Source organism: Fusarium oxysporum, chromosome XI (assembly GCF_013085055.1).
Source record: "Fusarium oxysporum Fo47 chromosome XI, complete sequence".
NCBI lineage: Eukaryota > Fungi > Ascomycota > Sordariomycetes > Hypocreales > Nectriaceae > Fusarium > Fusarium oxysporum.
Genome location: NC_072850.1, coordinates 1,898,364 through 1,920,322, shown reverse-complemented (window position 1 = coordinate 1,920,322; position 21,959 = coordinate 1,898,364). Strand labels below are relative to the sequence as shown.

General features: G+C 48.4%; 7 protein-coding genes across 7 annotated transcripts; 3 read left to right on the top strand and 4 right to left on the bottom strand.

The window, feature by feature from the left end:
* Window positions 1-393: 393 nt before the first annotated feature.
* On the top strand, window positions 394-1,749 carry FOBCDRAFT_148925 (major facilitator superfamily domain-containing protein; the record flags this gene model as incomplete). Its single annotated transcript, XM_054707586.1, has 2 exons — window positions 394-807; window positions 871-1,749. 2 exons carry the CDS (start codon window positions 394-396, stop codon window positions 1,747-1,749), a joined length of 1,293 nt encoding a protein of 430 aa, XP_054563561.1.
* An 859-nt stretch (window positions 1,750-2,608) lies between these two features.
* On the bottom strand, window positions 2,609-3,295 carry FOBCDRAFT_281589 (uncharacterized protein; the record flags this gene model as incomplete). The annotated part of the gene is made up of 1 exon (XM_054707585.1): window positions 2,609-3,295. The coding sequence occupies one exon, from the start codon at window positions 3,293-3,295 to the stop codon at window positions 2,609-2,611; it is 687 nt and encodes a 228-aa protein (XP_054563560.1).
* Window positions 3,296-6,008: 2,713 nt separating this feature from the next.
* Window positions 6,009-7,046, bottom strand: FOBCDRAFT_281588 (uncharacterized protein; the record flags this gene model as incomplete). The annotated part of the gene is made up of 2 exons (XM_054707584.1): window positions 6,009-6,628; window positions 6,680-7,046. 2 exons carry the CDS (start codon window positions 7,044-7,046, stop codon window positions 6,009-6,011), a joined length of 987 nt encoding a protein of 328 aa, XP_054563559.1.
* A 1,031-nt stretch (window positions 7,047-8,077) lies between these two features.
* FOBCDRAFT_281587 (uncharacterized protein) lies at window positions 8,078-11,478 on the top strand (the record flags this gene model as incomplete). Its single annotated transcript, XM_059611607.1, has 13 exons — window positions 8,078-8,120; window positions 8,175-8,181; window positions 8,238-9,000; window positions 9,054-9,091; window positions 9,150-9,391; window positions 9,466-9,547; window positions 9,601-9,737; window positions 9,795-9,879; window positions 9,925-10,057; window positions 10,110-10,131; window positions 10,184-10,398; window positions 10,462-10,554; window positions 10,612-11,478. 13 exons carry the CDS (start codon window positions 8,078-8,080, stop codon window positions 11,476-11,478), a joined length of 2,727 nt encoding a protein of 908 aa, XP_059466244.1.
* Window positions 11,479-12,679: 1,201 nt separating this feature from the next.
* On the top strand, window positions 12,680-16,273 carry FOBCDRAFT_148152 (uncharacterized protein; the record flags this gene model as incomplete). Its single annotated transcript, XM_059608278.1, has 3 exons — window positions 12,680-14,579; window positions 14,661-15,367; window positions 15,821-16,273. The coding sequence occupies 3 exons, from the start codon at window positions 12,680-12,682 to the stop codon at window positions 16,271-16,273; spliced, it is 3,060 nt and encodes a 1,019-aa protein (XP_059466243.1).
* A 593-nt stretch (window positions 16,274-16,866) lies between these two features.
* Window positions 16,867-17,792, bottom strand: FOBCDRAFT_281585 (uncharacterized protein; the record flags this gene model as incomplete). Its single annotated transcript, XM_059611606.1, has 2 exons — window positions 16,867-17,033; window positions 17,087-17,792. The coding sequence occupies 2 exons, from the start codon at window positions 17,790-17,792 to the stop codon at window positions 16,867-16,869; spliced, it is 873 nt and encodes a 290-aa protein (XP_059468086.1).
* Window positions 17,793-18,013: 221 nt separating this feature from the next.
* Window positions 18,014-21,344, bottom strand: FOBCDRAFT_254176 (uncharacterized protein; the record flags this gene model as incomplete). Its single annotated transcript, XM_059611092.1, has 6 exons — window positions 18,014-18,063; window positions 18,286-18,446; window positions 18,500-19,875; window positions 20,021-20,129; window positions 20,315-20,928; window positions 20,976-21,344. The coding sequence occupies 6 exons, from the start codon at window positions 21,342-21,344 to the stop codon at window positions 18,014-18,016; spliced, it is 2,679 nt and encodes an 892-aa protein (XP_059468085.1).
* Window positions 21,345-21,959: the final 615 nt, after the last annotated feature.

Genomic DNA, 21,959 nt, shown 5'->3' with positions numbered 1-21,959 from the left:
TCCCTTTCTCTACCACTTTGCAACAGCTGACAAACCCAACCAAGACTTCAGCTGCCCCACACAGCAATGATGTCAGTGCCCTGAAAACGGATTCCAACTTCCCAACAACCAATCATTGTCTCCACTGAGACAAGCTTTCTCGATTAGGCAATTCAACAGATCAAGGCATGACGATGATCGACATTGTCTCACAAGGCAAAGCCTAAAACAGCAAACCGTATCATTTGCCGCTGTCACTTATCTCAAAATGGAGTATCAAGACCTCACCCTGGTTTGATCTGCGGCAAGGCAGCGTCAGACAGGGGCTTTGACCTCTAGAGAGACGTAGTATAAAGGCTGGCTCGTGAACCTAAGAAGCATGACCTGGAGAGATTCTTGGCATCCTTGGCAAACATGTCTTCTGATAATTCAACTGCGACAAAGGAAAAAGAGCCTGAAAAAGGACTCTTTCGATACTGGAAACCATCTACGACAAGCCAGCCTCCTCCAGATGGCGGGATAACAGCATGGCTTCAAGTCCTTGGCTCTTTTCTTATCAACCTCAACAACTTCGGTCTAGCCAATAGCTTCGGTGTTTTCCAAACATATGACGAAACGACTATTCTTCGGCAACACTCTTCGTCTGCGATATCATGTATCGGTACACTTCAAGTCTCCTTGATCCTCATCATCGGTGTCATCTCAGGTCCGCTCTTCGACCAAGGATACTTCTATCCCATCCTCGTCGCGTCGAGTCTCATGCTCACCTTTTCACTGATGATGCTTAGCTTGTCGACGCAATATTATCAGGTTATGCTGACTTGGGGTGTACTTGGGGGAATATGTACTGGGCTGTTGTACATCCCTAGCGTTGCCATGATCCCTCTTTAGTTCACGACGCGCCGCGTTCTGGCGCTTGGTTGTGCGACAGCAGGAGGTTCTTTCGGTGGCATCATTTATCCCATTGTTGTCCGTAGGTTGTTGGACAATGGCGGCTTCGGCTGGGCCTGTCGAGCCATCGGCTTCATTGCCCTCTTCACCTTGACCCTCGCTGCGATCTTGATCAAGCCAAGTGTCCAAGCTATCAAGAAACCGACGCGACAACTCTTCGACAAGTCGATCATCAAGGATAAAGCTTTTAGTACCTTCACATTAGCATCCTTCTTTCTGTGGTTGGGATTCCTCGTGCCATACATTCTGACTCCCTCCTTCGGTCTACTGGGTCTCGACCATCCAGTCTCCGAAGACCTTGCCTATTACATGTTATCTGTTCTCAACGCCGCCCAAGCTTTAGGCCGGATTATACCGGCAGCGATAGTGGACAAGAAGATGTTGGGAGCAGAGTCTATCCTCATGTTCAATATCGTGGTATCCGGTATGCTTGCATTGTGTTGGATCGCGGTGCACAACCTGGGCGGCTTCACTATCTTCCTCATCCTCTACGGCTTCTTCTCTGGAGCAGTCACAACCTTGCCAGCCTTCATCATCCCATATCTATGTCCCTCACTAGCTGTCATCGGTACTCGAATGGGAATTGTTTATGGTGCGGCTGGCTTTGGAGCACTGATCGCGCCTCCGATTGCGCTGGCAGCTGATGAGGCCTATGGTGGCCAGCGCAACCGTGCATTTCTTGGTGCGCAGATATGGAACGGGTTGATCATCCTATTCGCTTCTTGTCTTTCGGTATACCCACTTTGGGAAGCTAGGAAACGACGGCATCTGAAGGAGATGGCGGATGCTAAGGCAAAACAGGAGAGCAACAGTGCTTAAAGCGGGCCCATGGGCAACACATTCAGCTGTGTTGAGATGAGCTCCGAGGACTGGGCTTGATATAACGGAGATTCCGACTTTTCGTGGATGAATGTAGGGAAATTTGATGTACATCGTTGAACTGATCCCTTTGCATCTTGTTTTATCATTTGTCAATAAGAAGATCATAAAGCAAGTTCCAGATGAAAAATATCGCAAAGCCCATGAAGAAATCTGGCTGCGTGTTTCACGAGCAGGGTTGGCTCTGCAGTGGGTTATGTTTATCATGGCCATTGATTACTCTTCAGCATGCATTATAATTTGCTCACTGTTGTTATCTGTCTTTTCCATCTATTTTGAACAGCCTTGCCGAAGCAAGTAATGTCTATAAGTCCATTCTCCATCATCGCTAGCATTGCAGGGATTGCGACTGCAGGCTCAGCCTTGTCAACCGCCACTTATCGTTTGACCCTGTCAAGTGAGGGCTGGAATCTAATAGATCCTAACACTACAGTTACAATATGAGTGTAGCCAATTGGTACACTCAGCCTACGACAATGCCGACTCTGACCTAGAAGATGGGAGTCGTAAGATGTGAGGTTCGAAGTGACTTAACTGCTGCGTATCGCTCAGTTGCGTGTGCAGCCTAGCTAGCTGGGCATTGTTGCTTTTGGCACTGGCGGAGGCAGCTCGCAATATAGGGGCCTGAACTATGAACACGGGCAACAAGATCAAGTCAAGAGAGGAGAAATAGACGTTATATCAGGTTGCTTGTATGCGCTAGCTAACATACTATCGTTGACAAGATTAACCCTGTATCTTCAAATCCAACTTCTTCTGTACTACTCCTTCCTCCCGAAGAAAGGTATCGTCCATCGAATCACGGAATGGCGGGCGCCTTGACAGTGTGGGTCGAATTCCAAGTGTTAACGGCAGGATCATAATCAAACTTAGGGGTTGGGGGTCCCTTGGAGCTGACTTGCAACTTGGTGGTCTTCACTTGGGGGCTTTCACCGTTCGTGCCTGGTCCGATCAAAGTGTATCCCCACTCTATTCCGGAAAGCCAGATGCTGTTGGAGAAGTCGTAGGCGAAGACGGTGAACCTGGCCGTCTCAGAAGATCCAACCTCGGGTTTGATCGGCTCACGAGGGCAATCGATGATGTAGGCTGGAATAGGGCCCTTGTTCGAGTTGCTTGCTGGTTTGGATCCACGTTGAACAGAGGACTTTCCCCAGTAGCTCTCCAAGGCACCCATGGTTCCCTTCTTCGCGGCCAACTTGCCAGTAGGACCGTCCTTGGTCCAACCGAAGAAAGGGCTCTCGTTATCACCACGACGGTCTACCCACCATTTGACATTACTGTCATCATTCTTGATCAGGGGATTCTTGAACTGAATCAAGCGAATATCTGGGGTAGTCTTCAAGGTGTTAGAAGGCAGGAACGAGACTTTGATGTTAGCGCCTGCAATGACTGCGTCACCGGTGGTCCAAGGTGATGAGAGATACGGTCCGTAGCCCGTAATCTCCCAAACTCCCTTGTCGGCGATAGCGAAAGTTGCATTGGCCATGTTGATCGATGGCTTGTAAACGAAAACCAGAGTCAGTGGATGCGTATTGTCAGAAAGGAAAGACATACATTACTGGCTGGAATCTTGGGCTGGAAGATATGTTGAAAACAGTTTTTATTGATAAAGAGTGATACAGAGAGCCAGATGAAGTTTGAAGTGAGAAATATTTCATTGAATGTGCCAGGCCCCTTCTTATAGCCGGCAAGCTATCAGGCTCTCCTTGGACAAGGCTAGTGCCAGGTCTTGAACTCCACCATGCTAAGCGCCCGCATGCATACTTCGATCTGTAAGTACAGAACAAAGGCCGTGCAGAGCACGTCATATCACATACGAGCCGTGTGATCGCAGGAATTGTTATCACAGATGCAATACATTCAGCAGACTCAGGTTAGTGAGTGAGCTAGCACAACGACAGGAATTCCGGGCCTGTCTCTTTCCGACATGTCAGCAAGTCGAACATACGAGAAGTAGGTTAGAAGGGAGCCCTCATGGTCTGGATCAAGGAGTCGCTCTATTAGCGTTTTCAGAAAACAACTATTATTGTTGCTACCGGATTACCCAGCCATGTGACAGGAGTACGCTGCAAATGCATGATCTTCATCTTAACTCAGCCAATGCTGTATATCACATATCCATGATAATCTCAAACTCATTTCTTGAAATTGATGGGGTGATCACTTTTGTGGCTGGCTGATATGGAGCGCTTATGCAGGCAAGGAATCTTTTCTGATTCGTACATTTGGTAGCTGCTGTTAGATGGTTCTAGACGCATGAAGTATAATTCAACAAACATTGTTTTTCATCTATCAACGAGAGTTAACTTTATGAGATTTGGCAAACCTTGCATCGTGGCTGGCTGAGGGCAGAGTACCGTATCTCTCTCAGGGTGTTGGCCATAGGAAGAGGCAACCCTGTAATCGTGATGAAGCCTTCAAGCCCGGGGAGTGAGATGAACCATTGACGGTGGACCAGAGGCACGACATACGCATTAGTCGAAAAGGCTCCAGTTGGGCGTGTATTGAGTAATTGTGCGTTATGATATGCAGTGATGATCCCCTACCCTCTGCACGTTGAGATCTGCGTCATCTCAGGAAGAAACCGGTGTTGGACGACAAACAAGGCAGTACAAATCGCAGCTGAAGATGGAAATGAAACCGACTGGAACAGCCAGTGGAACAGAGACAGACAGAGGAAGTACATATGATTCATGTGATGAGTGGCTGATCAATGACAAGCAGTAGCGAAGTCTGTCTTGTGCCCAGCTACGGCCTGAAATGGAAGCCATGACTGTTTTGACCAAGCTTAAATGCCAAAGTTCAAGCTTCTGATCCTGTGGATACTTTTCTTTACTTTTCTTTACTAGCCACAGATATACTGAGCTTGAAGTTATTGATGCTTTGTGCACACAAACGGAGCTAGGTATAGAACTATGGACTTCACTAGATTGCGTGAACGATTTCCAAAGCCGCACAGTTCCGTAACCCTCGGTAGCAGGCTGATTATACCGATACCTCACACCTGCCAGATATCCCTACGGGAGCTTATCGGATAGACGAAAGACTGGACCAAAGGGTGAAAACCATGAAGGTTGCGCGAGAGCGGACCCAGCCTCCATCATTGACAACCCAGTAGTTATTTTCGACATCGGGGCATTAACGTAGCCGAACGACTCTATTTAGACTTGCATATACAGGGAGTCCTTAAGCATTTGACTTGAGCTCTATGCTTGATGCGGTCAGTGGCAAAGAGTTATTGAGTCGACTAAGAGGCAGTCCAGGGGTAGGGATCTTCTGTACGTTGACCACCCCTTTGAATACGTTGACGGATAGGAAGCTAGGGTTACGGCCTGGGCGCGAGGAGTGAGTAATTCTACTGAACCATGCCGACGTTGATCAACATTGGTGGTAGTGTCTTACACGTGTACTCTACATGCCAGGCCGGATGGAATTGTCGTACGACGATAATTCATGCCGGTGTGGGGTATAGTGACGTTTCAAGCTCGGGAAAGCGTTGATCTAGATGACCTAGATCCGCGGCAGAGTGCATTGCCTTACCGTTCGCCCCCCAGCCGTCACATCATATCATTCCTGTATTGTTGTGAGGAAGGACTGTTGAAGATTGATTGGTTGACATCACTAAGTTATTGACTGAAGATCCTCGGTTAATGTTGTCAGTGTAAGGCTGGTTTAAGTTTGCACAGCTAGCCACAACTCATCTTAATATGAATACGTCGTTTCACATTACAGTACTATTAATGCAAGCGCAGCCAGCCACAATAAGTACTTCTTTCCTGATCGAATAAGAACATCCATTCATCACATTACTGATGAGATACGCTTGCCTTTCCAGGCGGGGATAAACAGACTCCCATTCAGTGACTGGATGTGATAACAAGTGCATGATGTAGGGGCTTGGCAGCTGTGGCTCGGTCTTAGGCTAACTAGGTTTGTGGACTTGGCCAAAGCTTCAGTTAAGTTGGCGGACCTGGGCTGAATCGCCGGGCAGAAGTCACAAAATATGCCATCGTCTGTCAACTAGCCGAATTTGGTTATGAGTGGGCTCACTAGCATCAATGAACAGAGAACCAAGATTGCAACCAGATCACCGAGGAGGAGATTGGCCCTGAAAAAAGCTGTTTTACTTGGCATTCATTGAAGGGCAGAAGAGGCATTTAAACAGGTAATGCAGCGATTCCAATCATGGTACGGGCTATCTAAATAATATCCTTGGAAATTGACCATTCAATGACTTCGCGCAATCGGCAGATGGGCAATAAGCAAATCTCAACCACAAGATTGGATCTCAGAAGTTCCACGAGTATCTGGGCCTCAACTTCTTGACCAGACCTCAGGCCTGTGGCTTCAATCTGTCTATAAGCTCGTTCCGCTAGCTTGAGACAGTGCTTCTCCAATACAGCAGCCTTAGTTAGCAGGTCCGCAATTCCGGACTCAGAATAAACTGAGATGGGAGCTTCAGCCGGGATACTCTGATTCTCGAGGGTATCGAAGCCGTGAATTCGATAACAGCTTTCTTTGCTCGCACTGGAGAAGAACTTTTCGTAGGTCTTGCTGACAGTTATGAACAAGAGCTTGGCACTCGGGGTGACAGAAAGTCGCTCGTTAACTGCCTTCGATGATCTGGACTCACTCACAAGCACTCCCGCATCGCCACCTAGTCGATATCCTGCAACGTAATAGTCTCCGTACCGTTTCTTGAACTCCTCGATACCACCTCCGTACTTGAGAAGAATTCGAGCCTCCTTGGATAGGCGAGGTTTCTCCAGTAGCATTACACTGCCGCACCGAAACGAGGCTCGCATTGAGAACTTCCGACCTGCATGGAACAATGAGTACGGGTAGAACACAAGTGATCAAACAGACGTACCGTCGCTATTCTCAAGAGTGTCTTTATCGTAGCCACCTGTAACGCTTACGTTGAGCCACTGGTTTCCGACAGTTATGCCAAAAGCCAGACTCAGGTGTTCCGATGATGTAGAGCTCATTGTAGTCTCAGATGATTGATATGTCGCGGTTCCGCCGTCGCCGTTGTCATATTGAAGCGTGATGTCGTCTAAAGACTTCTTGAGGAAGGGCGACCTCTTAGACCATGGATCTGCGGAAGACGACAACCTCGAAAAAAAGGTTGTGCCCGGCATAACAGGTGATTCCAGTGGCCCCCATGGTAGTGTCAATGGAAGACTGAAGTCAGTGCTCTGCGAAAGGCTGACTGGAGCCTCTTGAATTCGTTTCATTGCGTGTATCGATGATACCGTCACAAAGAATTGCGAGTCTACACTGGAAGTTATTAGTTCCAGGTGAAAGAGAATGTTAAGTTGCGAGGTCAGTACGTTCTCACAATTATCCATAAAACAGTCCGAAAGAACACACTAAGCCCTTGACCTCGTCGTTGGATCAACTTGTCGAGGAAGAGTTGGGAAGTCCAAATGCATCGACCTGGTCTGTCTCTGTGATGCATGTATTGGTGACTCGTCGCACGATGTATCCATCCACGAGATCGCCATGGTCATGGCTTGCATCCTTGAAAGATTAGAGTTTTGGTGTGAAGTTAATGAAATCAGATGAACCGCTATCCGCTATACTATTGACACCACCTCGCTATCGTGATATGGATGGAGTCCGGGTCGGGGCGTGTTTCCGCTTCGAAGTAAATGTTTCCACAAGCACTCGACCATATTTGGCTACTTTAAAAAAAACAAGGTCAAGTCTAAATGTAAAGGCGAAACGAATTTTACCAGTAAGTGGCGAGCTGCGATTGACTGGCCTCTAGTCCCAAAATGGCCATGTCACATTCTCAGTCACCGCTTTGCGTAATTTTGACAGAGCTCCATCGATCCTCTTTTTGGCCAAGATTTAGTCACAAGCAGTTGAGAATCGATGAATTCCTCTCCCGGAGCAATCAAATGACAATGAATCACACGGAACCCACTTGGTCGTCGCCAACATCAACCGCAATGCAGAGGATGTGGCGCTCGGAAGGCAGCTGAGTAGGTGCCACTTCGACAGTTGCAAGCCTTGACCCGAACAGCATTGTTTTCATAGAGGGTCTTGATCAAATAGCCCTGGAATGAAGGTCAATCAACATGCCATGGGTCATCAGACTATCTCTGGTCGTTGAACAGTATTTACATTTGGCCTCACTCATCCTCATATCTTGTAAGACGCAAACACAACTATCCAAGTCGTTCTTACCTACTTTCTTGATCAATCTACTCTCCAAGTACAATCTGATACTTTACTGAAACTCTTTGATCAATCGTCAAACATGAGTCTCCTTATTGCACCATACAACAACGCTATGCGTTTGGGTTAGTTGTATTTCCACCTGTCAGACGGCAGAGAGCTAACGAGGATACATCTAGGTCAAGGGTAAAGCACGACATTGAAGATTGCTTACCAAAGTATTACTAACATTGTGAAAAAAGATTCAACTCCTATACCCAGGAGATTTGTGTCGATGATGCCGTCATCATCGATCCAGGTCGTCCAGAGAACCCTATTACCAATGATGGGACCACGATGACTGATCTCCGAGCCGCGATGATAGGTCCGTCAGCCTATGTCGCTCTCAAAACTCCCGCTGCTGTGGATGAGACTCCAATCACAGCGCAATATGACGAGGAGGAGCCGAAGGCAATTGAGCCTGCTCCTCAACCCAGTGTTGACGATGCCGTGGACGAGCCAGAGCCAGACAATGGTGTTGCTGAGGCTGAGGGAGAGGCTGTTGATCCGGAAGATCCCAAAGAAGAGGTTCTGACTGAGGCCGCGCCCGAAACTGACGTGGAGACCGGTGCTGGCTCTGATGTTGCGGGCAATGACACTCCCCCCGCAAACGACGGGGAAGCGGAGAGTCCAGAGCTTGCTCCAGATGAGGCCAAAGTTGAAGAGGGTAAAGTCGCCAAGGACAAAAAAGACAAAGAAGACGAGGTTATGAGACGACCAGTTCGTGAAAAGGCTGAGATGCAGGAGCAAAAGCGGTACAATGCTGCAGAACAGCGAGCGCGAAAAGCTGAGGCCAACAAACGAGCCAAGGACGCTGCCAGCCTCACTCCTTATACTAAGGCCGAGCGCGACGCCTGGCTGGCGAAACCTGAACTGGCGAAAGGCAAGAGAGCTGGACAGAACCTTGGCATCAAGACTACCAGGGAGTATGAGTATAAGCCCTCTGGCGCAAGAGGTCCATCCCAGGTACGTATGATCACCTCCTAACCAACCCTCTCTCCATGGCTAACAAGAAGTAGATTGTGACATATTCCTCTCGCTTTGTTGAGAAGCTCAGGTAAGTTCACAGAAGACAGTCTGCGATGCAGTACCGAGCTGATTAAATTCTTCTACAGCGACATTACAGATGACATGAATATCTCTGGTGCCCTGTCTATCCGATATGGGGCTATCGGTGGCTCTGGTCGTGGTGCATTTATAAACACCGATAAGTTCCATGAAAGTGATCCGAACTTCTACATTAGTGTTAAGGTCATCAATCAGACTATTAACATGAAGGATGCGTTGATCTATCAGCCGCTGCGCTCAGTAGACTCTAGCAACTTTCTAGAGGTCTTTGGAGACAGCTTTATCTCCGGTAAGTCTAGACCCAAAGTTTGCATGTTTGCAACTCCCCCATCAATCACAAGCTAACCATTCGCGCCGGTACAGGCTTCGTCGAAGGAGGCGAGTTTAACGCGCTTGTCAGTATGAAGGTCCTCAACAAGGAACAGATGACAAAAATCAAGGCTGAGTAAGTTCCGCACTTCCAGGCTCTTGAAACAGCGCAAACTCACCAATCATCAGGGCCAAAGTGGCATTGACCGTAGGCGCTGCCGAGGTTAGTGCAGAGGCGGCTATCGATATCGCCAAGGCAAACATCAGCAACAATACAGAAACGACCGTTCAGGTCAGCTGGTCTGGAGGTGGCTTCATCAAGCCTAGTAAGTTCATGAAACTTGCAGACGCTGGAGCTCAGTATAAATAACTGATAAACCTAGTCGACGAGCCCTGGGACATTGAATCTCTGATGAGCGCTGCCGCGAGGTTTCCTGATCTCGTGGCTGTGACCCCTCAGCGTACCTAGTGAGTCTTTTCAGAGCATCGTAGGACGAATACTAATGGCAACAGTGCTATTTTGACTAAGTACGAAAGACTTAGAAGCTTTGTGAAGCTTAAACCTGCTAGGTTCACTCGCATGCAGTATCAAAATGCTCAGCTTTACACAAACATGCTGATGGATACATACATGGACTACAAAACTGTAAGTTAGGTTGCCAAAGCGAGGTTGTACCGATGCTAATTCACCTCAATAGATGCTAAAGAAACTGTCATCAGGTTCGTTACTACAGGGCAACGCGAAACAATAATGCGGTCTAAAATGCGGCAGATATCTTCGATATTGAGAATGGAATCAAAGTGTTCCACATTGATCCCAACGGTAACCATCAGGTCGCTAATCAAAGCACCGGAGGATCTTCAAGCGCTTTAGTCAAGGCTAAGTTGAAGGACTCGGACAACGAGGAGCCATTTCCTATGTCTTTGGCTGGTCTTGACAGAGCGCGAAGAGCCGCTCGATTCCAGATGATCCGCATCGTTAATGAGGTGAGTCTATTGGAGGGAACTTCACACCGCATACTACTATTTTGATACTAAAACGCTGGTCAGGTCGACAGTATTACACGTGACCCTTCACTGGCCGCAGATGAGGGTCGAGAGGAACCGTTCCAACCACCTCGGGCTTTCAAAAGCCGCATCCCGGTATGGGTCCCCTTATCTTATTGCTTAACCACCGCGACGTACTGACAGCGTGAAAAGGCCATGAGAGCCCTTGAAGAGGAGCCTTCGACTCCTCTTAGAGAGGACTTGATTGCTCCCAGCAAGAGAATGGCATATCCCCCCCTCTGCCCAGCCTTCGATGAGCTCGCTGATGCGGAGCGGCTCGCTGTCACTAACATCACCAGGGACCGCCCGGATGTGAGCAGGTATTTCCGACTCATGTGCCCGGTCGGCTCATCAAAGACCGGGCAGGCGTTCAATAACATCGACTTTCTGAAATTCTCCTCTTGCATTTCAGCGGTTCGTGTTGGTGTGAACACGGGCCTTGTCGTCTGTCTTCAGATACAGTATGACAATGGTCTGCAGTGCATGCACGGAACCAGCCACGCGCAAGGCACAGAGTACTTCGGACTGGAGAATCTTGGCTCAGAGGAGCGTATCATTGCCGGCTCAATCGAGACGGGTGAGCTGATGGCAAAGGGTGAGCCTGATCAAAAGCCGGAGCCCAAGAAGGGAGACAAACTCGACACAACCCCGGCTGCTGAGCCACGTATCACGTCTATTAAGCTGTATACCAACCGTGGTCAGAGTATTATTGCGCAGGCGGCCATTCCCAAGGATGAGTTGCCTCGTAAGATTGCCATGAGAGGTCCCAGGAAGTTCCGGAACCTGACTAGCACGGACTACGATCCAGTGATGGAGAATGGATACATCAAAGGCTTCTGGGGACAGAGTGTCAATGGGCCATTCGGTACTGAGAAAGATGGTATTTGGCGGCTCGGTGTCATTTGGGGCAATGACCTCAAGCCAGAACAGCCTAAGCCGAAGGAACAGGTGAAGACTCAGAATGATAAGGGGAAGGACGTTAAGCCAAGGGAGGCGGGGAAGCCAAACAACCAGAAATAACCTGGCTTTTTCTTTGCAGATATTCATTGTCTACTAGTATCCACTGGCTCACTTTCATTTGAACAGATCGTAAAAGTCCATTCAACATGGATTCGTGTCACTAGTCTATCGTTAATAGCAATGCAACGTCTTCTCTTCTATGCTTCATGATGATGGCGGAAAACGTGAGCTCATCGGTGAGCAGAAAGGTTGTCCATTGCCACGCGGTCAACATGGGAAGCAGTCTACAATCATCTTTCATCCGCTTTACTAAGCGATGGCGTTCCAGTGGTGTCGTAGCGATAGACGCCTACATCTGTTGAGACATCCTTAGCGACCATAGTTTCTTTCATTAGATGTGATAGAAGGCAACATGACGTATTCACATGCTTGGGTACCGTCCTGTGGCACGCACTATCACGAGAGTCTCTCTTCCTGTTCTGATGTGTGACAGGGACTTTCAGCCCGCCACTTTCAGTAAATCATGCCACGCGCATACTGGAACAAATCAAGCGGGCTACCGTTTCCTTAATCATACCCCCAACTTGTAGAGACGCCTCTTGATCGCTTCCGTCATGGACCCCCTGCTATTGATGCTCACAGGGGGGTAGGTCTCAGACCAAGACGCCAACGCGAACACCAAGCGGGACCCTCTTTGGGACTGCCTTTGCCTAGCATGAGTATTGCCCATATGCAAAACTTATCACATTCGTAACCTCCATTGTGATTCCGAAGTGTTGATCCCTGGCCAGGATCGGCTGTTCAGCTGGCTCGGATTGTGAAGATCGTCTGAGAACGGCATTGACAACTGGCCTCGATCGGCCTCGACTGGTAATGAATCCCTTTTTCAGCGAGTCCTATTGGCAATAGTAGACACGGATCGTGCTTGGTCCGGTTCACACCCTTGATGGAATTAATGCACCGACTTGAGGGTGTACGTGATGGTTCGGCCACAGACTGATCCATCTCACTACAGGGCGTTGCTGAAGGTGGTGTATCGGCGGCCGCATTCCCCATCATCTCGACAGGATTCTCAGGTCTTGGGGACTTGACGGAAATGGACTGAGTAGCCCCGAACGACAGTCCTTTTGTCGGAGTAGGGACTATTAGTACAGCTTCGTACCTCTCAAAGGTTTTCTCAGGTCAACCTATTGCAAATCCAAATCTTTGAAGTCTTACAGTACCAGTTTCAAATCTTTATCATTTCATACTTTTGTGAAAGATGGCTAGCCACTATCATTTACGTACCGCCTTGGGCCAATCAGCCAACTTGGGCGCATTGTATGATGCTCGCAAGGACAGATTTCTTGGCCAGTCCATTTTCTCTGAAGGAATTCCGGGGGACGCCCTGGAGATCACAAACAACATGTCAACCAAATGGGAGTTCACCAAGAACGACTCTCTGGAGGAACGGCTTTCAAAGCTGGGCCTCTCCGGTGAACTCGGTGTCAGCTATCTTACGGACCTTGTGTCTGTGAGTGGCAGTGGCAAATACCTCGCGCTTTCCCCTACCATCAGCCGAATTTTGCAAGCGTCTGCTATCTGCACGACCCTTACCAAGCACCAACGGCTGTCTTTGGACAGCGAAGAGCTGAGGGGAGTTATTGACGCCGACGCTTTCCAGTCAGATGAGGCAACTCATGTGATCTGCGGCGTACAGTGGGGTGCTAGAAGCATCGTTACTGTACGCAGCAAAGGCGATACCACTGAAACTACAGAGAGTGTTGGCGAGGCCAGCCCATCTGTCGTTGCCCTTGAGAATATCCTTGCTACCTTCAGCGACGCACACAGTGGCAGACCACCAGCTGCAGCTGGAGAGCTCACTGACAGCGCGGCTGCTTTTGAGTTCAACCTCAATCTTGATGTGCCTGCTGGGGGCGCGCTCCCAACCAATCATGATGAGGTCTGCCAGTACATCCACAAGCTGCCCGAGGCTTTGAAGAAAGTCGCAGCTGGCAAAGGCAAGGCTCTTTTTTACGAGTTAGTTCCGATACAAGAGGTTACCAAACTTCTCGAGCTAGAAGCAGCTGCGAATACTATTTACGAGCCTCTGAATGAGGAGAGCTTGAAGCAGGTTCGTGGACATTTCGAGGCTTTTGAGAAAGCTCAACAATCACTTCGAGACTACCTCGATAAGCTGCTAAGCCACTCTTTCTGTGTTCCGACCAAACATGTCCAGCTTGCTCAAGATCAGATTAAGGTCGCAGAAGAGGCCAGGTCAGCGCTGAAAGAGAGGCTTTCTCCCCGAATCCAGAGGGTTCGCGGTGGTGATGGCTCGCCATCGGATATCGATGATGCAATCTCCAGATTTGCAGAGTCGGTGCAGAGCCCCGCAAGATTAATTTCCATCACGTCTCTTTATTCCGACAAGATGTCTTTCGCGGATCAGGCCAAACTGCAAGGTGCTCGTTACCTGCCTGATGATCCTGAACAGTTCATGCCTATGGTACAGGACGATTCTGCGAGAGCCTACGTTCTTCATTTCAGTGCGGCTGCCATGAAGAGCCCAGATTGGCAAGCAAATTCAGACAAGTTATTCGGCTTGCTGCACGATCTTGACGCAAAAGGCCACGTCATTATCATTGATCATGACCTTGGAGAACAACAACGACTTGTTGAGAAGCCCTATATCGAGCTGTGGGAAGAAGGGCATGTCAGCATTGCGGACTTCGTTGGGGATGCCGAAGAACTTTCAGACAAGAGTCTTTTGAAGTGTAGGAACGAGGATCTGATAGATTCTTCCCTCCCTACTGTGGCTCTCTCCAAGAGAATGAATGTCATGCTTATATGTCCGAGCAAAACTTGCACTTCAAAGGAACAGGTTTCCTGGACTTGCCCTGTTTGCAAGGATACCGTATATTTCTATCCCAAGGACTCTAAGCTCTACTGCGGCTGTGGAGGTTACAAGTATACGGACGCTGTGTTCAATTGTCAGAACACTACGCACGGTCCTGAGTTTATTGCAGCTCAAAGTAATAGCGCACTCTTTGCTTCTCTCCAAGGCTGCAAGCCCACTGCTCAGTATAACATCTTGATTCTTGGTGAGACAGGCGTCGGGAAGTCAACTTTCATCAACTCATTCATCAACTATATCATGTACGACTCGCTTGACGAAGCGATGCGTGCGCCCGACTTGAAGTACGCTATTCCCTGCTCGTTCTCCTACGAAGAGCTCGTTGGCAGGGAGTATGAACGTCACACAGTCAGAGTCGGAAAGGAGAGCGACGTTGAAAAGGAGTCCAAGGGAGGTATTTCAGCCACGCAAAACACGGTGACATATGAATTCATTGTGGATGGCAAGATCATCCGCTTAATCGATACCCCAGGTATTGGTGATACACGCGGCATTGATCAGGATCAGAAGAACGTCAAAGATATCCTGGAAACTTTGGAGTCAGTTGATAAACTAAACACGATCCTGTTTCTTATGAAACCGAACAGCGCGCGCCTTACCGCAACATTCGACTTCTGTCTCACCGAGCTGCTCTCGCACCTCCATAAAGATACAAACAAGAATATTGTTTTCGGCTTTACCAACTCGAGAAGCACCAACTACATGCTTGGAGATACTCGTGAGCCTCTTGAAGCGTTGCTGAAGAAACGGAACACCAATATCCAACTGGGCCTCTCGACCCTGTATTTCTTTGACTCGGAGAGCTTCCGCTATCTGGCAGCGTATAAGCAGCTCGCAAAGGAAATGCCTGGCAAGGACAGCTTTGTTGCGAGCTGGGAGAAGTCATCCGAGGAAGCGCGACGCCTTGTCGAGAGGACATTTGTGCTTCCTACTCACGAAGTTAAGATGACGTTGAGTCTCAACCGCACACGTGCATTCATTACGGGTATGACAAAGCCGATGCTTGAGTTCTCAAAGAACTTGCAGGATAACGAAAAGAAGTTTGCCGCCAAGCTTGTTGAGATCGACGCATTCAAGGCGGACAACACTAAGCTCTCACAGAATCTGACCATTACCAAATCAGCACTCGAGAAGCGTGTTCTTAGCCAGCCGCGGACAGTTTGCGGCGACTTCCGGTGTCTCGAGCTCAAAGATGACCCGGATGACCCCACTAGTGGCAAGAAGTTCACCGTCTACAAAACCGTCTGCCATGACTCTTGTTATGTCGTTGCGCCGCAGGAGATTCAAGGTTACCCAGCACTAGCCGAGTGTATCGCGTTCAACTTCAAAGGCACGGACTGCACTAAATGTGGCCACGCTTGGAAGCTACATCTTCACATTTCCTACGAACTGGTTAGCAAACAAGTGCAGATTGAGAATGCTGCTGCTATCGAGAAGATGCTGAAGAACAACGACCAGAAAGCGGCGGCAGAGCTTCTTAAGACAACTCTCGAGGATGAAGTGAAGCAGTTGCGAGCAGAAGATGCTCAGATCAAACAGGCTCTTGCCAAGTTTGGCGTCTACCTGAACAAGAGCGCGATGGTTGCTTTCAACGACACGACCATTGCCTATCTTGACTACATGATTCAGCAAGCCAAGAACGCAAGCGCCGTAGTAAATCAAGTCGAGTACGAGGATCTGAAGAAGGCTTACGAGAGCCAGAAGAATCAGATAGAGGCAGCCATCAAGGCGGGCGGTAGCGTGGCACCCGATGAGAAGGAGATCGACCAAATCATCAAGAACCTCCAGAGCCTTCCACGATCCAAGAACGCATTGGCATCAATTCTTCCTGAGGGGACCGTCAACCCGACTGAGCACAGATCCGTGACAGTGGATCTCAAACCTAAGCGTCCGGCGCCCAGAAGCAAAGCAGGCAGCTCAGGTGGTTGGTTCCCCTCATTTTCTTTCGGTCGTCAGAAGTAAAGGTCAAAGTAGTTGTATTTGTGGAGCTGTAGTGAACTGCTTGCAGGGGGAACATCCGTAGTCTTTCATTAGCTCATAGGTGGATTAGTTAGGTCCTAAGTTGTATTACTTGATCATCTATTGGTATTCGTTTTGCAGAAGAAAACTATGCCGCTCCAATTTCTGTAACGAGATCCTTGCTAGATCACGTTCGTGAGAAATAGTGTAAAGGTATTGAGCTGTCTTACGTTCTACTCATACATGCATGAAAGTGCCTCCAAATACCCTAAATCGGCCCGGCATCTTTAGTAAGAAAGCTTGACGCTCACTGGAACTACCGTGCCGACAATAGGCGGGCGGTGTCGAGTGTTAACTTAAATGCCAAAGAAAGAATCAGAGCTCTGAATTGACTGTGAGTAAAACAATATCATGTTATTGAAGAATACCTTCAACGGAAGGCAGCGAGCATGAGAAAATAACATTCTGAATGGATTTACATGATAGTATAAACCGTATGTAGCTTTTATTTCTAGAACTGAGGCCTTCCATTCATGAATCTAGAATTAATCCACTACCACTTCGAGCAGAAGTTTTATCATATGTCCCAGTCAGCTTTACATGAAAACGCCATTTAAAGTCACTCTCAAGAGCATAGATGAACTGATCTCTTCTGCTCTGCTCAAAAGCTCTTGTGCATCCCAATTCGCCCAGACAAACTTGCCCTTCAAGAACTTAGCTTCCTCCGAAGCAAGCCATACCATAAAGTGAGCTGGCAATTCCACTGTAATTCTGTAAGCTTCGGTAGCGAATCTCCAGTAGAACAACTGAACTAACCTGTATCAAACCCGACACTGACATCGGGATTTATTCCCGTCGCAATGATACCAGGCTGAATACTCACGACATGGATATTCGGGTTCTCAAACGCGAAGTAGTCAACCATCTTCAACGCGGCTGCCTTGGCTGCAGCGTAGCTGAACACACCAGGTACCTCAGCCATTGGAGCCCAATGACCTATGCCAGACCCGGTGTAGATGACATTTGCACCGGGAGCTGCGAGGGGTACGAATGCTTGAAGAGAATTGAAAGCGCCAATGACATTGATCTCAAGACCTTGGCGGAGTTGAGCTTCATCGTAGCCGTAGACTGGGCCGGCCTTTGGTAACATGCCAGCGTTGGCGATAAAAATGTCGATTTTGCCAAGTTTATCAACGATGTTCTTGAGCGCGGTGCTTATGGACTCAAACTTAGTGACATCTCCAGTTTCAAACAGAACCTGGGTCGAGGGGTTGGCAGTCTGAATAGCCTTTACTGAAGTTTCAAGACATTCAAGCCTTCGGCCGACAATTGCGATGGATTTGGCGCCAGCTTGTGCAAAGGCGATACCAGTAGCTTGACCAATTCCGGTGCCTCCACCAGTGATGACAACGTTCTTGCCAGCAGCGGAGAGCTCCGGTCTTATTGGTGAGATGAATGGATATGGTTCAGCATGCCATGATTTTGTGAAGGATGAGAAGGCGGGTAATGGGAGGGAAGCCATTCTGAAAAGAAAAAAAAGGAAAAAAAAAAGATACTGCAATGAATAGCTTGATCCTGGGTAGGGCACTTCATATTAGCTCCTGAATGCGAGAATTATATAGGTACTACAACCACGTATTGGGTGGATACTGATAAAGCAGACCCATCCTTTTCTTTTCTTTCATAAGCATGCTGTCTTTTGCTCTTCCGCGGAACATTTTCAACGTTATGTCTGTAATATGATTAAGCTGGCTGTTCCGCGGAGGATGGGGTTGGTATCACGGCAGCATGTACTTAAAAGACATCACAATTTGGACACTTGAGACACGAACCAGGAGCAAGCATCGCATCAGTTTCAACATTTTCTCCATGTTGTACCTGTTCAAATCCCCTATCTGGATATCCTTTGGGTCCTCAGCTACAGGTGGCGTCGAGCCAATCCACGTTCTGTACAGCATTCCGAAATGACATTTCGCGGGAATTCCCCAGAAGCTCATCCCACGAATGACGTAAACGCTTCAGCTGCGGAAGCGGTGCTTGCAGAATAATATCATCCAGAAAGCTGAATGCGGGGTTGATCAACTGATCATCCGTCTCAGCCTTTGTGTGCCAAGGGTTGAATAGGCTGTTGGCCGTTAGGCATACTGCCGCAGAGATATAAGTACACGCAGTCATCCTAGAACCTCAAAGTTAGCAAAACAACTAAGGAGCAGAAATCGATGGACTTACCAGATAAATGCAGGATCCTTGTGATCAATTGCTATAAAGAGTTCGATGTACCCGCGAGACTCATGAACAAGTTTATGCCAACCCACCGGCAACCGTGGAGCAGTGACTGCCCCTTGCTCGACTGCCTTTCTTCCGAAGTCTTGAAGGCTTGGTATCCATTGTGCTTCCATGGCATGAGCCTTGCAGACGACACTTCGACAAGTGAGATGGCTTGAGTACAAAACACCAAAAGCCCTCTGTAGGTTTGCGTTCCCGCTTTGAGTGATGGCACTGGGAGAAAACTCAAAAGGTATACGGGCAAGCCAATCATCTAGCATCTGGTGTATTCGAGTCACGTTGTCAAGACGAACGTAGACATCTGATGCAGTGGGGGACATGGACAGCATTGCTTCATAAACTTCGCCTTGGATATGCGCAAGCTGCACACGTGACAGAAAGAAGTTGAAGCTAGACGAATTATCAGCTGTGTATAGCATACCAGCTCCGTCAGCAGGTGTAGCTGATGGCCAATCAATACTGATGTTATTTTGACTCTGAATAGGAGGTAGTTTTGTTCGCATCGATATGTCTCGATCGAGGATGTAAGCAATCCAGAAGACTCGATCTCGCTCCAAGGTTTCGGGAGCACTGAAATGCTCCGAATTTGATCTTGTATGCAGTCTCAGTCCATGAGCAAGACGCAAAGCAATGGGTATCAGAGCCGAAGCCGGTTTCAAGTCTGATGTCGCTTGCAACAACACAACCATTCCGACAATGGTTTGGACGTCCAGGAGATTTGAATCACCCAACATGATGTCGTTGAGCACTGATTGAGCCATGTTCATGAAATACAGAGTACTGTACTTGGGCGGCTTCTCCTCGTCTGGGATATGACGGTAGGCCAGAGAAAGAACGACGTTGATGGCAGCCCAAGTCGAGGTATCTCGTTGGTGAGGTCGCTCGTACCATGTATTGACCCGAGATAGAAGTCGCTGTGAATCAAAGAGGGGCAGAATGGTGTTGAAGGTTGTAAGGAACTTGTTGACTCCCGATAAGACTTCGTGTTGAGACGGTAACTCATGGCCTAGTTCAAGAGAACCCTTTCCAGAATAGCTGACGTCATAATCTTTGACCTGCGCCCGATTAACCTGCCGACTGCTTTTCTGCGACAACCGCTCCTCAAGCTCTTTTATCCTCTGCTGTGCTTCATCAAGGCTCGACTCGAGTGAATGAACCTGAGACTGCAAAGCCGCCGCGGTACCATTGGGCCGTTTTCTTGTTGCAGCTTTACGGCTTGTAGCTTGAAACGTGCAGTCAGATTTGTAGAGAACGCAATGTGAGCACCGGGGCTTTTGTCCGTCGCAGCGGATTCGCTTGCGATAGCAGACATCGCATGCCTGTTACACGCCGTCAGCACTGTATCTACCTCGGTAAGGGAGCTATGGAGACAACCTTTCTGGTAATTTGAGATGACGGCATTTTTGATGATACGGATTTGGATGGCAGGCAAAAAGGTGATTGATTGAAAGAAGTGATGCTGACATGCTTATCTTGACTTCCGCGGAAGCAGTGCTGACAAATTGACCTCTGTCCTGATTGGATGCGCGGTGAGTCTAACTTGCGAGTCGTGACTGTTGACGAAAGATAACCTCTATTTCAGCTCTATCTATTACAACTCCGTACTTTAAAACAACTCCATCCAAAAGCAACTCCATCCTGATCACTTAATACACTATAATACATCCACTAGTGACTCAATACATATACAGAAACTGTCACAACACCAGCTCAACAATGTCACCCGTCTCTTTCCTCAAACATCAGCTCCTTGTTTACATAGTCCACCCGTCAAGTGCCTCAACATCAGTATAAGCAGCGAGATTGATGTAGTGAACCTGTCGCGTTCCACCACGACCAAACTGCTCAGCCGTGCTGTTCAGCAAGAAAGCCGAGGTAGAAGAGTTCAAGTTGAGCAGACCGGGAAACTGCTTGCTGAACTTGTCGAAGATGACCTGAGGTGTGAAGTGATCAAGACCCTTGGCCTCAATCTCCTTCTGCCAATACTTCAGATAAGTGCGTGTATGATCAACATCGATTGAGCAACCAAACTTCTTATTCGACAGACTGTGCCCGGGAATAACGACGTTGGGCTTGAGATAGTCGATTAAATCGAGGGTTGAAAGCCAGGATTCCGTGAGGGCCTTGGTCAGAGAGTCGGCGAGCCAGAGATGCATATCGTGCCCGTACACGGAGTCGCCAGCTATCAAGGTCTTGATGGAGGGGATCCAGAAGAGTGTTTCATCGACGGTGTCGCCGGTAAGAGGGTTCAAGAATTGAATCGGCGTGGCTTCGTCGCCGGGCAGGGTGAAGAATGAGAAGTCGTATGGCGTAGGCAGGTGAACCTTGTTAACGATGGACTTTTCGCCAAGAACACCCTTCATCAGCTTGACCTATCCAATGTTAGTAACCATTATTGTTACAGTGTCTTCTTGTATACCTTGTGAGCTGCTTCCTTCTTAATCTCGGCCGCCGCCTTAGAATTGGCATAGTACTTCGCCTCTGGAAATCGCGACAACAGTGCACCACCACTGAGGTAGTGATCAGGATGGAAGTGAGTGGTGAAAGCAGCGACAAGTGGCTTATCGGTCGTGTTGCGAACCCAATCAGCTAGTGCCTCTGCGCCTTCGATCGCCATGGGCAAGTCGATCAGGACGGCCGCTTGAGACCCGATGATCAGGGAGGAGACCATGTCGAAAGAAGAGCCATGGTTGATGAAAGTTTCAACACGGAGGTTAGGATGATTTATTGCTCGTGCACTGATGAGTCCGATGGACTGAAGGGCCAGAGAAATAGTTGTAAGACGCATGATTGGGATAGTAATTGACAATGTTTGTAAGTTGAGTTGAAGATCTTTGCTGTGATTGCTTGGTTGATTGCTGTGTGAATGCTGATTTTGATTGCGACATGGCAGTCCTATATATAATAATTCGTGATGCCTCTTAATTTACTGATGACTGGTGAGCTTGGACATCTCGTCAATGCCACTCAGAAGCAAAGTGGGAGAGCATCGTGAGTTAGTGGGTCCATTTCTAATCTGCAACTCCACATCTCCCCACAGCGGCATTCGACTGGAATACCGAGATCAATCTACCGGCTCATGGCGCAATTCAAAATTTTCAACTTGCCCAAATGCCGAGTCCTGGGCACTTGAATATAGTGACGTGCTAAGGCTGGTTGTCAGCCCAGAAGCTATGTGTAAATGGCCACAGACTCTTAGCCATAGCCAGTCATGATTTTCGTAGTCCCGATGGTTCGCCGCAAGGCATTACTCTACAGGCTTGGCCACTCCGTAGCTATAATAAGTGAAATGTGAAACGGATGTTGACGGTATCGTCATTAAGAAATCCGTCAGCTGCCTTACGACTTTGAACGTTCAATTGCTCTTACTCCGCGTTGTTTATCTTGGAGTCAAGCCGCCGGA